The 15,456-nt window shown below is 46.3% G+C and overlaps 3 protein-coding genes across 6 annotated transcripts in view; 2 read left to right on the top strand and 1 right to left on the bottom strand.

The window, feature by feature from the left end:
• Nucleotides 1–10,165, top strand: part of LOC144156073 (protein O-GlcNAcase-like) — a 50,165-nt gene extending 40,000 nt beyond the window's left edge. For 2 of the 4 annotated variants that reach the window (XM_077687861.1, XM_077687860.1), the window contains 3 exons: nt 5,061–5,259; nt 8,301–8,460; nt 9,830–10,165. In XM_077687861.1, the coding sequence (XP_077543987.1) occupies nt 5,061–5,259; nt 8,301–8,460; nt 9,830–9,966 (496 nt within the window). In that variant the 3' untranslated portion in view covers nt 9,967–10,165. Of the gene's footprint in view, nt 1–5,060; nt 5,260–8,300; nt 8,461–9,829 lie in introns of those variants that run through there. The other 2 variants (XR_013319688.1, XR_013319689.1) reach the window with 1 other exon arrangement.
• A 2,763-nt stretch (nt 10,166–12,928) lies between these two features.
• On the bottom strand, nt 12,929–14,849 carry LOC144156071 (putative GTP-binding protein 6). The gene has a single exon (XM_077687859.1). The coding sequence runs from the start codon at nt 14,580–14,582 to the stop codon at nt 13,059–13,061; it is 1,524 nt and encodes a 507-aa protein (XP_077543985.1). The 5' UTR covers nt 14,583–14,849; the 3' UTR covers nt 12,929–13,058.
• Nucleotides 14,850–15,053: 204 nt separating this feature from the next.
• The window catches only part of LOC144156070 (condensin complex subunit 1-like), a 65,153-nt gene continuing 64,750 nt past the window's right edge, over nt 15,054–15,456 (top strand). Inside the window, exon 1 of the mRNA XM_077687858.1 lies at nt 15,054–15,428. Coding sequence (XP_077543984.1) covers nt 15,308–15,428 — 121 coding nt within the window. The 5' untranslated portion in view covers nt 15,054–15,307. The remainder of the gene's footprint in view (nt 15,429–15,456) is intronic.

The following is a 15,456-nucleotide window of genomic DNA, read 5'->3' as shown; positions in this document are numbered from 1 at the left end:
ATACTATAAAAAAAATCCCATATATACTCAAGTCTAACACGCTGTTGTTTCTAACAGGGACCTGATTTTCTTTATTGGGAAAAAAGAAAAAGCACACAAGTTTTCTTCACAGGACACTGTTTATAGGGGAAAGAACTTCATTTATAATGATTATCGTGCTAGGATGGTTTGCATCACCCTCAAGTCGCAACATCTAGCATGGTAAACCAGGCATCACGAGCCACCCCTCCAATTTCAACCTCGGAGAACTCGAAAAAATAAAACAGAAAACGGATGTTTAGCGAGCGGCTGTTATGGAGCAGTACTTTTTTTACCCACAGAAGAGGGCACGCTGCATGGTATTGCAATTGCTGCTTTTACTCCATCATGGGTATGGCGGGGTTTTCATGGCTACGACAGAATTGCAGCGACACCAGTTTCTGCCACGTCGACCTCATGTAAACGATGCACTCAGAAGGCATCAGTCACTGCACCAGCACCAGCTGGATCGAGATGCGACTGTACCTTTGGGTGAAGCATCTAAATCCGGTCACAGTGCAGCGAGGGGTGTCAGGAATTCTGGGTTACACGTTTTTCGGGAAACTGCTCATGATGAGCAGCACCCGCAGAGCCCTTTCCACCAGTGGCTCGTTCTTATCTGAGTTGCCGCTGGTGATTCAAACGGGCCCAAATTCAAATGGGCTCACATTCGTGGGCCGCTGCCAAAGTGCTCAGTCGTCGGACAGCCAGTCTCTGGCATTGCGAAACGTAAAAGGAGTGCTGTTTGCGCATGAAGCTAAAAAAAAGCGAAGCGTCATGTGCATGCTGTGCAAACACCGCGTCACCAGCAGCTGTGGTCAAAAGAGTCGCCGCTTGTGCTTTCGAGGGTTGTGAGAGGCGATGGTGGGGGAGGGTGCCTGTGCGCCCGTACCGAGGCAGACTATCGACACTGAAGAGTTAACTCCCAGTGTGACACACGGGGTGCCACCGTCACAGAGGCTTGGATGCACTCCCTTGTAAATGGTAGCACATCACAGCGACCATTGCGCTACCTCTCTCAGATGCACTTCTGTCATAGCCATGTAAAGGAGGCTAAAGTATGGAAAGGTTGGGCAAATCAGGGGGGAATTTGCTATTTGCAAGAGTTTATTTTTAATATCGCAAGGCCCTGGGGAGCCCGTCACACCGGCTGCATGTGACCTTTGTGCCTTGCAGATAACAGGCTCACACTCGCCACCCATTTAAAGTCGAAAGTTGCCAGGTTTGGCGAGTTGTCGCCAGACATGCGTTATTTAAGGGGTTTGTGGCGGCTGAAATTTCAGTGTGGCAACTAGGCTACTATCAGTCTTCTTTGAGCGCTGATGATTTGATATATTTCCAGGCACTTTCGACTCCTTGCATTACAGAAAAAAGGCCTTATATGGCCAGAGTATTTTAGCCATCTAGACGAGACCAAAACCCAATGAGGTGGCAGTTTTCTGGCAAAGTTGAATAGGACCCAAGGAGTCCAAGTCACCCAAACAAACCAACATACACCACTTACTGGCCCAATGTGAAAGTTCTGTTACTTTTTTTTAATATCTGGGACTTGTTGTAAGAATCTTTTAAGAGCCTTCAAGCAGTGCCATAAGTGAGTTAAGGCAGTTCACAGGCACTTGAGGTTCAATGCAGAGTGGTAGGAAGTGTCTATGACATTACATAATAGTAGGCACAGGAATATGAGGAGGCAGCAAAAGTGGTGAACAACAGTGTGCAGCAGATGCATGTTCTCTGATCGTTCCATATTCTGTGACCACTTTACTGATACTTGCATATTTCGAGCTTTATTTATGGACAAGAATCAACTGTTGCTTTCCTGCACCAGAGCAAATAATAAAATTTTTGATCCAGTTTGCTATTTCTCAAAATTTCTGCCTTTCTTTTTTTTTTTCACGAAGACCCTCTAAAAGTAATTAGTATACTCCGTTTCATACATGGCATGAAACGCAGTAAAAGCTATGCAAGTAATCCGCAGCAAAAAATAAACAAATTGTATCGCTCCACCTTGCATCATGGCTCAGATTCGCGGGCCGTGGAATAGCACATGTCCAATGGACCAAAGCTCAAAACAGAGACAGGGATCTTTTTCCGGAAATAATTTTTTAATACAGTAATAAAGGTATGGGAATAAAATAAGCACAGGCAAATTATGCCGTCTACATGGCTGAAAGGAAAAGCAGGAGTGGCGAAACCGTTTGCGTCGTCTGCTCAAAGTTCAAACTCGTCTTGCAGCACTTCGCTTTAGAGTTCCTGTATATCGCGCAGCGCAAGAGTTGCGCGTCTGATTGCCACATGCCGCGGGTTCCAGTTCGACAGGGCAGCCCGCTTTCAGTGCTGCGCACGAGACCCCGTATTCAGTCAGTTCAGCTCAACTGAGCATCGGCGGTAGTGGAAGCGGCGGCAGCGGCGGCGGCTCAGCTGATAAGCGGTCGAATATCGTGCACCAGTTTTCGACCGGCCGCTCCTTTCCTATCCTCCTCGCCACTTTCGCTCGCGCGGTGGCCCGGCGGCAGCTCCTACGTGTGGGACGGGTGGCTTTCCCGCACGATCTGGAACTCAAGATGGCGAATGGACGCGCAACTCTGCTCCCCTAGGGGAGCTATATACAGGAACTCTACTTCGCTTGGAGACGTGGTGCCCTCTCAGAGTTCACCTTGTAACAAATACTGAAAGCACAATACTGAAAGCACAAATATTGCAGCAGTAAACATACATAATCTTTGTCTGTTCAAAGAACACTAGCAAAATCCTAGTTATAATTGAGTTCACAGTATTTGCAAGATTATTGTTTTGGCAATCTTGCACCCTACTTTTCTTGTCGCAGGAGGCGCCCAATTACGCTTTCCAGCCTTGGCAGTATTGCGTGTTGTGTATAAAATGGAGTATAGCACCGCCTTACCGAATAATTGCTATTTTTCTCGCTCCTAATCAAATGTCCAGTTCAAAAGCTTGATCAGGGCTAGTTGGTTGAACATACTGAATAAATTTGAGGCGCTAAACAACGGGGACCAGAAGAAACAGGTATTCGCCTTGTGGCGCCTTGTCTGTGTCTACCTGTTTCTTCTGGTCCCCGTTGTTTAGCGCCTCAAATTTATTCAGTATGTCCAGTTCAAGCTGGTGACTTCTTGGCTGCTTTGAGCAATGTTGTGGATACTTTTTCTTTTCTGAGGACCTGGCAACCCTCTGGAAGGGTTTAACAGCTGCTCGTGCACATTTTTGTCTCTTTCTGCATGTGCTCGCCTTGGTGCTGCTTGAGTGTGTAATACCTTGCTTGTGGTAGGTGCCTTTGTTTTGCGTGAACAGATAAACATCGGTTGCATTTTTTTCTTAGTTTGGCATTGCCACAGGCCGTGCAATATTTGATGCTTTGCTCGTATTAATTAAAGCCCTTCCACACTGCTTTCATTCACTGCCCTCCTCCTCTTTTCTCCACTCTACGGAAGCGGGTGTGCCGCCATGTTTTTGTTAACGTTTCCACACAGACGCCACGAATCCGCTATTATGGCTCGCTGGAACACTCATTGGATGAAGCTGCATTGGGTTTTTGCTTCGCAAGCTTGTTCAAGGCCCCTTCATACTTTTTTCATCCACCGTAGGGTGAACACAATCAAGGGGCTTTATTTTGTTCCCAGTCTTGCTTGAGCTACAAAAACGGAAGTGCTGCCTTGCTATTCCTGCCGGTGAATGCGTTGCTGCCACCACTTACTACCGCAAACGCATGATCACGCGTGCTGGTACACGCGTTATTTTGCAGCACGGAAAGCCGGCATAGATAGCTAAAGAGCGTTTGGGAAGTATAGTTGAGTACATATATGCCGCCTGTGAGCATTCCCACTGAACGTGGCAAAAATGTGCAAGGCGGAGACAGAAGAGACCAGGTTTTCCGAATCTGGCAGAAGTGAAACTAGATGGTGGCAGCTCTTCAAAGATTGGCACTACTTTAAGAAGCGGCTGTGGACGTTATGGAGGGGCTTTAGCACGAATGTACAATTGAGTTCCTGTGCTATTGCAATAAATGATAAGCAAACACCAGTGCTGCTTTGACTGGTACTTAATTGTAGTGTGGATGCGATTTTGGAATGTGTTTTCCTGGAAAAAGGGTGTGTATTAGAAACAAGTAATTAGAGTAGCTGCCAGGATGTTCCAAATTTATTGAGAAAAACAGATGCAGATAACGGCTTGCTGAATGTGCTTCTAAAATAAGTGCTGAAATAATCCAATCGTTGTGTATACAGCAACTACTAATGCTGTCGCTCGGTGTGCCGGGTTGTCGTCTGGGTTACCTTTTCATTTTTGTATTGTGCATTTTTTCTTACAGCTACCTGTAAGCAAATAACCTCTTGTGCATTTTCAGACGCTATTTTTGTTGTAAGATGTCGCAGTACAGTGTTTCCTGTTTCAACTCTGTTGTCTGGTAGACAAAACAAATTTCTGTTGGTCTGCCATTAATGAGGTGCAAAATAATTTGCTGGAGGAAAGTTTCTCATGATTTTAGACTTATCTTAGTGCTGGCATGCTGTGATAAATCTCTCAACTAGACGAGGCCACAGCAAATGTAAAAATTTGGTGTGGTGGGTTCATTTCAGCTTTGTTCATGCTTCTAAGTAGTACCACATAAGTGCAAGCTGATTGCACTGAAATAACTGCGCGAAGACACTGACAGTGAAAAAGATGTACAACGCTGCTGTTTTCTTTTTCTTTTTTCATTGTCCATGTCTTTCTGCAGTTTTTCAGTACATATGTTCAGCTCAAACTATCTCAACTTGACACCTTAGTAGAACTAATTTTCTGTCCACAGAATGTTCCTAAATTGGCACTTGAAAGCAAAAATCTCACCATCTGAATGTTTTAAAGGTGGTAGGTCATATGGAGTATTGCTTCCAGTGCTTGTCAATTCAGCAGAATGGCAAAAAAGTGGAAATGTAATTGAATCCCCAAGTTTATTCTGTTGCCAAAACAAGCGCCGGCATTACTTAGCACAGTGCCTACAGATTGACGGCAGCTCATCTGCACTGTCCATTTCTACCGCCCCTCTCCTGCAGGCTGGTCGGTGGCTTTCTCAGCCTGAGCAACGAGTATTGCTTTGTTGTGGAGGACGAGACTGGAGTGTGTGGCTATGCACTGGCTGCGCTCGATGCCCAAGACTTCAACAAAAAGCTGGAAGTGGCGTGGAAGCCAGAGCTGTGCACCAAGTACCCCGCACCTACCAAGGAACCTTCGGAGATGCTCACCCCTGCTGAGGTAGGACTGAGAGCTCCTGGAATTCCCCAGAAGGTTTCCGTCTGTGCTGGCTCGCAAAACTGTTCCTGCCGGGTTTCAATCAGGGCACAACTCCTGCCATTTGTTTTTGCGCACAATTGCTCATTACTCATTACCAAAAGCCTAAAGTTAAGGAATGTTGTTGTCACAAAGTGGGCACTAGGCAGCAGTGGTTTTTCTACTTACACATTGTTGCTGCCTAGCCTTTACCTTAGGCATTGAGTATGTGTTTGTTTCTCTGAAATGAATTTTGTGAACTTTTGAGCACGTTTATATTCCTACTAGCTCCCTGTGGTTTCCCCTATAGTTTTGTTTTTGAGACTACTACCATGCTTTTTTTTTATCAATAATGTATTTCCCACCCCTTGCACTTAATCCTTTCTGCTTCAGGTAAAAGTGACGTTTGTTTACATTTAAAAAGTTGACTCCAATGAACTGCAAACAGTGTCCTATGAAAGAGCTTGACAGGCACAAAGTGCACGCAGTCTGCTGTTTCATTTTTCCAATTTTGTTCTTGTGGGCTGTGTGAGCGTGTCGCGTGACATGAAGGGCCATCGTCACGCGGTAGAGCTCCTGGATTAAACATGACCTTGATCTGTGTGTTTAAGGTTGACGTGACTTGATATCTGGAGTTATTACAACAATCTTCAGTCAAAAATTGTTCACTTGTTGCATTGCGATGCTGCTCTCTTTGTCTTTTCTTTGGGGGGTAGCCATCAGTCATTGTGTTGTGTCTGAGCATGTTGCCGTTGAGCTCTGCTAAGTGATTATGCTGGAAAGAGAAATCCACTCTTGCTTTTGCTCCCACATCCAGTTTCGTTAGTGTTAACGGTGTTAGAGTATTTTTTGTAACACTAGCTGATATTACTAATGGTATCAGTTTTTTATAAAAGCAGGTGACATTTGTTCGTGAATTTAATCTAATTTCATTTCATTTATTCATCCTTAAGGGCTCGAAGGCATTACATAATTTCACCAACATTTTTTCCTATGCAGTCGTTTACTAACTGAAATACCAACCATCAGACTTCAGAAATTTGGCGACGGGTTTTACAACCTGGAAATGCTTTCTCACGAGTCAGTCATGGATTGTTGTAATGGAAAAATAATGAGACCCCAAACAGTGAATGTCACGAGGACACAGTTAAAGGAGCCATGAAGAGAAAATACAACTTCGTGTAATTTGAAAGAACTAGGATTCAGTATCTCACGCAGCTCCATTACAGCCCCAAAAGATGTTTTTTTAATGAAAAAAAAAAGCAAGAAGTATTTAAAAACTTCCAAATTTTGCGCCACAGTGACGTGTTATAAGCAAGAATGACGTCATACGGGCCAACAATAAAACATAATTTTCAGTGCGTTAACTGCACATTAGCATTTAAGTGATGCGGTCAAATGGAACTAGAGGCCCCATTACAGATGTGCAGTCATGTGTCGTCGCGACAGGTCAGTTAGGCGGCCGCCAATCGCCCAAACAAGATTCCGTGACGCAATAGAAAAGTTGCGGGAAATTGGCTAGGGGGTCACGACTGCTTCACACGTTTTCTTTAATATCTCCGTTATTTGTTCGAACATTGTGATGATATTGGTATCATTGTTATCGGGACTAAGCAGTCTTTCTAATAAACCCAACTTGTATTTTGTCTTCATGGCTTCTTCAAACCTGGATATAACGAAGCTGACAATAGTTCTCAATTTTTCATAACATGCAGGTTTTCATTACATGCAAAAACCTGCAAGTTCCGAGTTAAGGCTCGCCTGAATGAAACAGAAATGAAACCAAAATGCTAGACATCACTGAAAGTGACTTCACGCTTAAAGGATATATTTCGCAGCGAAAAACTGCAGCTGCTGCTTTCGCACGAGCTTAGGCACTACACGGTGCTCCAAAGGAGCAAAGTCACTTACCCCGCGGTGGCTTAGTGGCTAAGGCGTTGGGCTGCTGAGCCCAAAGACGCGGGTTCGGTTCCCAACCGTGGCGGCCGCTTTTCTGATGGAGGTGAAACGTGAAAACACCCGTGTGTTCGATATTCCGGTGCACATTACAGATCCCCCTGTGGTCAAAATTCATCTTTAGCCCTCCACCACGGCGCACCTCATCGTGTGTGTAGCGTCAGCGCGTCAAACCTAATAATCAATCAAGCTCACTTACCCCCGTATTCGCAAATGTAACTTAAGTATCACTTTTGCCTTTTGAGACTTTTCGGTGCCTTAAACGCGTTTCAAGAACCAAAACCTTTGCTGAAATGGTGCCTTTTAGCAAACTTGATGCCCTTTTTTTCCGCACTCAAAATTTGTGAGAGGGTGCTAGCTGCGATACTGTGCCGGCCGGCAGTATTCTTCTTTCTTGCCGGTGGAGGTGGCATTTAAAATTGCAAGCTTGGCTTGAAAAGGCAAAACTGTTCATTTTCTGGCACCAGAACTCGTCACCGACGAACCGACACGCCAGATAGCAGTGCAGACATGCGACTACACGCCGACAGGCCAGCCTACTGCCTCAAAACTTCAGTCTCGAACCAACATCGCACTCACTCGTGGAAACGCACGGTAGTTTGCGGTGCGGGCGAAAAGAAAAGTGAAGTGTAATTGCTCTTGCTACCTGGTGTCACACCACACAAGCGAAAGATGAAGTGGCTTCTACATTAGCCACGGGATGGTGCTAGTCGCTTCGTTCATTACCATCATCATTGTCATCATGACAAATTTTGTTTTTAGGCGATTCTAGACATTTTCGTAACTGCTGTCTCCTTTTGGTAATGCTAGTATTCGCTAAATTAGTTCATTTATCCAGCCAGTTTTCAATAAAAGTGCAAAAAAAAAAACAATTACTGATCAGCTTAGAAAGTTCGTTACATCAAGGTTAACCGCCGCAACACCTTCGTTACATCGAGGTCATAAACACATGGGCTTCAATGGGGGTGGAAATGGGGAATTGAAGAAATTCGTTAACTCCAGGAGTTCGTTACACAGAGATTTGTTACAACCAGGTTTTAACTGTAATGAATGATTTCTTGTCTTCTCAGGAGGTCATGAGCAGCTTCCACACGAGGCCCATTGCAATCCCGGACATTGTGTACAAGCACCACCCATCGCGCGTGACCATGAGCATGCTGCCATCCATTGCGGATTCCAGCGTGTCCAAGCGCCTGCTGGCCTGTGTCCTGGCTGCACTGAAAGCAAACGGTACGTCTTTCATTTGGTGCCCCAGTGGCAAGGAATGCCAAGAAAAGACATACTCGGCTGCTACTGAGAACCTGCTGTCCCTGGTGCCTGGTTCTGGCAGGTGTCGCAAGGCAGCCATAAGCTGGTGCAGTGTAACCTCATTAGGCTGTAGTTCAACGTGAATAGAATCCTCTTGGATCACCAGGGTGGGATCTTGGAATCAGTAGCAATTTGGGTGGAAAGAAAACCACCCTTATTTGTTCGAACCATGGTGCTTTGCCTCCGGTCTATGCTTAGCCAGCCTACACGTAATCTAGTTGGTAATCAGCAGGTAGTCTTGGCTATGGGTAGTCAACAAGGTTCTTCGATGTTGCTTGAAAGTGGAAAACTCTGGTTCAACAGCCAGTGAAATCGCCCACGATAGGGGTATCAAAAAGAGTAGCCCTCAAAGCATGCAATCAGCTGGCACCAGCTGGTTCCAACCGGGAATTCAAACGGAAACCAGCTGGGACCAGCTACCATTTTCTCTGGTGGCACAACATAAGCTGCTTATGTTGTGCACTACATATGGTTTTATTGATATTTTATGCGTAAAGCATAAAATATCAAATTAACGTTTGTGTTTGCATGGAGTTCAGCTGTCACTTTTCAAGCAAGCTGGTACAGGTTTAGTGTGGAGCAACAGCAAACATGCAACCCCGTACCACTTGGTCCTAAATTCATGTCGTTTTTAATGCCAAAGACCTGCACGTACACCTTGAGGACCAATAGTGAAATGGTATGCAAGATATGGTGGTCAGGTTTCCTTTTCTAACATAAGGTCACAGCCAGAAGAAATGTGGATAGATGTAAAGAGTCCTTCAATGCTTCTCTGGTCATGAAACTCCCGGCCAAGTTTCGTACGGGGACAATGGCTACCGCGAGTGGCGTCACCGCAGATCAGAGGGCATCGGGCAGCTGCCACTGCTTTGTAGCCAGACCAGCACGCAGGAACGCAGTAGCAGCATGCCAGTTCGCAGCAAATTTTTTCGCCACTCACGAAATGATAAGTCCATTTGAGCGGCCCACGACACGTAAAGCGAAAGCGCACTGCTGATAAGGCGGCGAGCGTCTGTTCTATCTTACTCCGTGGTCCGTTCCCTGCCAAACGCGCTCTGACCACGCCCCCAGCTGCCCTCCGATCAACACCAGCGCCGCGGCACGGCAGCGAACGAAGCTCTCCCATAGCGTGATGGCGAAGTTTCATGACCAGAAAGGCATTGAATGACTCTGATGTAAACAAGCACTGCAACATGACGTGGAAGGTGGAGCAGACGGTCATTTCAGAGGTGCTTCACAGCATTGTGAAACTATGGTGCTGATATCCTGTTGCAACACCTTCCCTTTGCAGGGTCACACGGTGTGTTCTCTGAAGTGACCGTTGGAGACAAGAATGTCATCGACTTCTACACCAAGTTGGGCTTCCTGGAAATCGCTCTGCCGGACTTCTTGAGCGACGAAATTTTCTTTCTCGGTCGCACCTTCTAGACGCAACCGTTGTGCCTGCAGTGCGTGGCTGTAAAGAGATATTTCTCAAGGCTGCTGCATGCTCTCTATACACACACCTGCAGGCTGCGGTGAAGCCCATTGGAGAACACAAGCCCCATTTTGGGTTATGTTTAGATACATGCCATTTATAAAATAAAATTTTAACAAATTCTTCACCACTATTTTCTCAAAAAACTTCTGAGGAGCGTCTCTTTGTCCATCTCTTCTCATTTTACAGCACACCATGCAAGAGCGAAGTACCCACCATTTCCATTTAATATAGGATTCACAGAAATGGTAAATTAGATTGGCACTCGCTGCATGCATACTACACCGCCCGTCAGTCTGCCAGACACTTAACGAAAAACACCATTGCAGATTGGGATGAAATGGCTCTGCACCTATTTATAGTGGGAGTATATAATTTCATAAACCAAATAAAATGAAATAGCTATGCAGCTAAAGTGAGCTTTAGTTACATTGCCTACATGGTGACACAAAATAACCCAATCATGAGAAGCTTGCCATTGCTTTTTATTCCTTTTTACCAGCCTTTTGCTGCTTCTGGCATGAAAGGTGGTCTAGCAAAGTGACTGCTGGCCGACGGCGTGGATTTGAAGACTCAAGCAGCGGCCCTGCCAGGTGCATTTTGTAAGCAATCCCTTCTTGGACTAAGCCCACATTCACAACTTGGCCGAGGAGCTTATAGAGGTGCACTTGTATAGCCAAAGAGTAAGTTTGGGACAGGGAGGCTTGTCTGCGTGCCTGTCATTGTCGGCCCCACTCAGCAACTCCGCTCTCCACACTGGAAGCGTGCCCCACACGATTTGAAATTTAATTGTCCCCGTTTTACCCAACAATAGTATATGCACCCAGCGCATTGTGGAGATTGTGGCGAGGCCCGAGCCTGGACAATATACTGTATGGAGATAAACCATGTACTGCCTACACGGATGTGGCGGCTTGCCCCAGAACAGGGCTAGGCAGTATCGCGACACTGGGATATCGCGATAGCATCTCAGATACTTTTGGGTACTGGTATTTCATCCTCGAAATACATTTGAAAAATGTACTTTTATCTCGGTAGTGAAATACTTTCACGGTGTATCGAATATATCGCAATACTCTGGCAGGTACGAGTATCTTGTTACAATTATTTTCATGGTGCAGAAGACACGCTTTTTTTTTTTTTTGGTTGGAGCCACACCGCTTACTTTCTTATACCCTCGCTCAGTTTTACATCTCCTGGCTTCCTTTTGTGGACAGCAGTGTTAGCTTGAAATGCAGGACGCGGTGCTGATGAGGCAACGGGCTAGATAATTGCCACCACAGGGCACGTGTTTTTGTTCTGGCTTTCGGTTCGAGCAGTCGCACTAAGGAAAGCGAGGGTTTCAGGCTTGCAGAAGCGATTTTCTGGGCTCTTAACGTTGGGAAATGGAGGTAGTAATTGCATCGTGCTAGCCCCCATACTTCAACATGCGGTGGGCCTCCCTTAAACAAAACTGCGAGAGCTTCACATTTTAAAAGCTTGCCCTTGTGGGCCACAGAAACTTATGGACCGCACCATAAGGACTCGTGCAACGAGGTGTCGTCAGCTACACCAGGATGGTCAGACCAGACGCAGGTTTGAGCAGAAGTCTTTCGATACTTTGTTGACCCGAGGAAGGATTTCGCCATGCTGCAGGACTTTCCATTCATGAAAGCGGCGTTTTATATAACACAAATTTGTGCTCTTCTGCAGCGGTAGAGAGATTTTTCTTGTTTGTGAGCCTCGTGCTCAGACCAAATCAACGTTATCTGGAAAATGGCTTGTATGGGAAGTTGCTTTCACTTAAGTACAACAAACGTTTTCTCGCGTCGCGAGTGAAGTTATGTAAAGTGATTCACTTTTGTGTGTATATAGTTTTGAAATACAGAACGCTTCATAAAAATGTATTTGAAAGCATGAAGTCGCCGAAATAAAAGTATTGAAATAAAAGGAAGTATCTGTAATTCTGTATCTGTAGCTTTCATCTGTATTCCGGAATACTTTTTTTCTGTGCCTGCGAAAGTATCTCTGAAATATCCCGTCACGTCAAACTTACATGTATCTTGGTATCTGTATTTTAGGCGCCCAACGCATGTATCGCAATGTTCGTATTCCAGAATGCCTTTTGATGTACGTCTGCTCGGCCCTGTCCAGAAATGCAGCCATTCTTGTTTTCTCAATCCCTGCACACAACCCTTTCTAAGCTGCAGAAGCTGCGATAGCACTTGCATTGAGCCAAAGCAACGCCAAATTCGTCATCTTAGACTTCCAGCAGGCATCGAAACTTTTAAAACTACCAATTGCACGTTGCAACACTTCCAATAATCAATTGGACACTACCGCCGAGGCCAGCGAGGATTGCATTGGCACCAGCTCAACGCATGCCCAGAAATGAGGTTGTCAACCTCAACTTGAGATTTGTCCTGCTGAGCCAGTGCTGACGAAGCTGAGCATGAGCACATGCATCCTCTGGTCATGTACCTGGGAATCGCGCATTATAGGCATTCCCGAGGAACATATTCCTCTCCACAAAAATCGCTACCCAGAAAGCAGGAAGGATTATTTTGCACCATGCAGGTAATACTTTCCCTCATTCTCTAGAATGCACATTTTTGATCCCACTCAATTTTCTCCACTTTTCTGCTTATTTGAAGAAATCAAGCACATCATGACAATTCTACCCTAGACCGCCCCCAACCTCCATTTTTCCACACAACTTTAGAAGATACCCTTCGCCAGCTGTGGCCTTGAAGAACAGCTGCACGTGATTGAAAAGGCTATCGATGTGGCCCAGGCTGAAGGCATCCTAAAATGAGGACACCTTTCCTTGGTGTCCATAAAAGTTTATTCTATCTCTCTGTCCTTTACTGCAACTAATTGAACTCTGGGTGTCTATCTCTCTGTCCTTTCCTGTAACTAATTGAACTCTGGGTGTATTAAGTGAAAACAAGAATCGTTTATTAGTGCTTGAACTGCACACAACAGTTTCGATACATTCACAACGGCCAATGTCTGGTGAAGCATGGGCCGTTTAATCTACCTGCCACAGAGGGGATGCCAGCATTCACTCCACAAGGCATTCGCTGCCAAAGTTGTGCCTGAACTTTGATAAGGCCGCAGGGGTGAGCACCACGTCCACAATGGAATAGTTTGGGTCGCAATCGTCCACACCGCTGAGGTACAGCGTGCCTTCCCTGTAAAGCCACGCGTACTCGGCACCTCCGGTAGGGATGCGAAGCCTCGCCACAGTGCGGCCCGTGTTCTCCATGAGCCTTCGCTCGATCGTTTCCTGCAGCTCGACCAGTCCGGTGCCGTCGACACACGAGATTCGGTGGTCGGTTGTGCAGCTTTCGGCGCCCTCGGATGTGGACATCAGGTCAATCTTGTTGCCCACTTCAATGACCGTGTCCCGGAGGTGTGCGGGAACACCGATGCGCTCGAGGGTTTCGAGCACGTTGGTGCGCTGAGCTTCGCGGTCCGGGTGGCTCAAGTCGCGAACGTGAACGATGACGTCTGCCAAGATGACGTCCTCGAGCGTCGACGCAAACGAAGCCACCAAGGTGGTGGGGATGTCGGATATAAACCCAACGGTGTCAATGTACAGAACTGCCTTCAGCGCGCGCAGCCGACCCGTGTGAACGGTCACGTCTAGCGTCGCGAAGAGCTGGTTGCGCGGTTGCAGGCGCGCATCGTCTGTCAGCAACTTGATGAGCGATGTCTTGCCGGCGTTGGTGTAGCCGACCACCGCCACCGTCGGGAACTCGAGCTGACGTCGCTTCTTGCGAAGCAGTGTTCGTTCTCCTTTGAGCTCGCCAAGCTGCCTCCGAAGGGTGACTTCTCGGCTTTGCAGCTGTTGCTGCTGCCGTTCGTAGAAAGTCTGCCCCGTGCCGGACTTGTCACGGCCCGTTCCCTTGTGCAGGTGCGAGATGCGGGCCCTGTAGTACGGGATTTCGGCTAAAGCGATTTGCAGCTTGGCCTCTTTTGTGCGAGCGTGGTGGCGAAAAATGTTGAGTACCACTGTGTATCTGTCATATATGGGCAGGCAGAACAACTCTTGAAGCGCTACATGCTGTACTCCCAGGAGGATGTCAACGTTGATGAAAACAGCCGTGGCGGATTTTTCTTTGATGCAATCCTGAATTCTCTCCAGATTCCCTGACTTGAATATAAGTTTCCTCATATCGTTGTCAGTCTTGAGCGTCAGTTTTCCAGCCGTTTTCCAGCCCGGCAGCGTTTCCAAAAGGGCGACCGCTTCCGCGAGTTGCAACGCTGTTGTAGTATCCGTTCTCACGCGGCGTCCTTTTTTTATCCGCGGCTGGACTACTAGAACATTGTGACCGGCACTGGGCAAGTTAAGTAAACCAAACCTGGGTTGTTGCTCTACATAACTGCTGCTCTGTACAAAGTTTTCGAATTCAATGTAATCTGCGTCACTGGAATACGGGCGTAAGATGTAAGGGGAAAAGGGAGCATTCCAAGCGCACACAGTGAACCCCGGCTTTAAGATGGAAAAATGACGCGCGAACCACTTGTAGGGCGTCATTTGACGGTACACTGCGAAAGACGAAATTCTACAGACGATTATCATAGTGGAGCCTCAGGGGGACGACCCTACTTCCGATACTCAAGTTGCGTCAACAGCGATGCAAAATCCCTCGATTTTTGCAAGTTTTCATGGCTAAAAGCGGGGCTTGTTTGCGTCACCTGTTGGGTAACTGAATGAACGGACTTGTTAAAACGTAGAGTCGATACACTGATTAAATACACTATCGGCAACGCGGAGGAGAAAAACGTTGTCGATGAACTCGGTGAACTCCATCGAGTTCATGGAGGATCGGGTTAAATCTGGTTTCGGACAGCAGCCAATCCACTGAGTCGATGGAGCCAATCCATCATTTTCAAAAGCTACAAAAATGTGTTCCATAAAAACTCTTCTTTTGTAAGCGGTATTCTTGTTTTTTCCCGTAAATCATTTATTCTGAGGTAATTAAAAAAATAATCTACACTTTGATACGCCACTTGTTTTGGCGCTTTGAGGCGCTTGGGCTTCAATTTTTGCATTAGCGCGGGAAGTTTTCATATACAAATTGTTTAAATCGCCGTGATTTATTATAACGAAGCTTTTCTCTCTCTCTTTCTCGTGTTTAAGAACTGAAACATTATTCATAGACGTAGGCACGTAGGTTTCAAGTAGGTTGTATTGGCGACCTGTGGCGACATTTGTACACAAGAAAGACTGCGTTGATATTTGTTCTAACTGCGCAAATTTAAAGTTTGCGGGATAATTTGCATGGTCGAACACGATTTACAAGCATGGCGGACTTCGAGTTCGTCTTGCCGCTTTCTAAAGAAGGACTGCTGAGGGCCGAAAAAGTTGGGCAGTTCTATGTCAAGGACGTTGTTCCAGCCCGCGAAATCGGGGCCCAGCTTCGAGGTTTGTAGGCGCGTTTCATTTTTATTGT

The sequence above is a fragment of the Haemaphysalis longicornis genome, unplaced genomic scaffold (genome assembly GCF_048455015.1).
Source record: "Haemaphysalis longicornis isolate Haplotype H1 unplaced genomic scaffold, Haemaphysalis longicornis Haplotype H1 scaffold_1, whole genome shotgun sequence".
Classification (NCBI taxonomy): Eukaryota; Metazoa; Arthropoda; class Arachnida; order Ixodida; family Ixodidae; genus Haemaphysalis; species Haemaphysalis longicornis.
The sequence above is the reverse complement of the archived record's forward strand: the minus strand, read 5'-3'. Positions and strand labels throughout refer to the sequence as shown.

Bases quoted from the DNA above. Each gene is read 5' to 3' on its own strand.
- LOC144156071 (XM_077687859.1), bottom strand. From the start codon at position 14,582: ATGATAATCGTCTGTAGAATTTCGTCTTTCGCAGTGTACCGTCAAATG.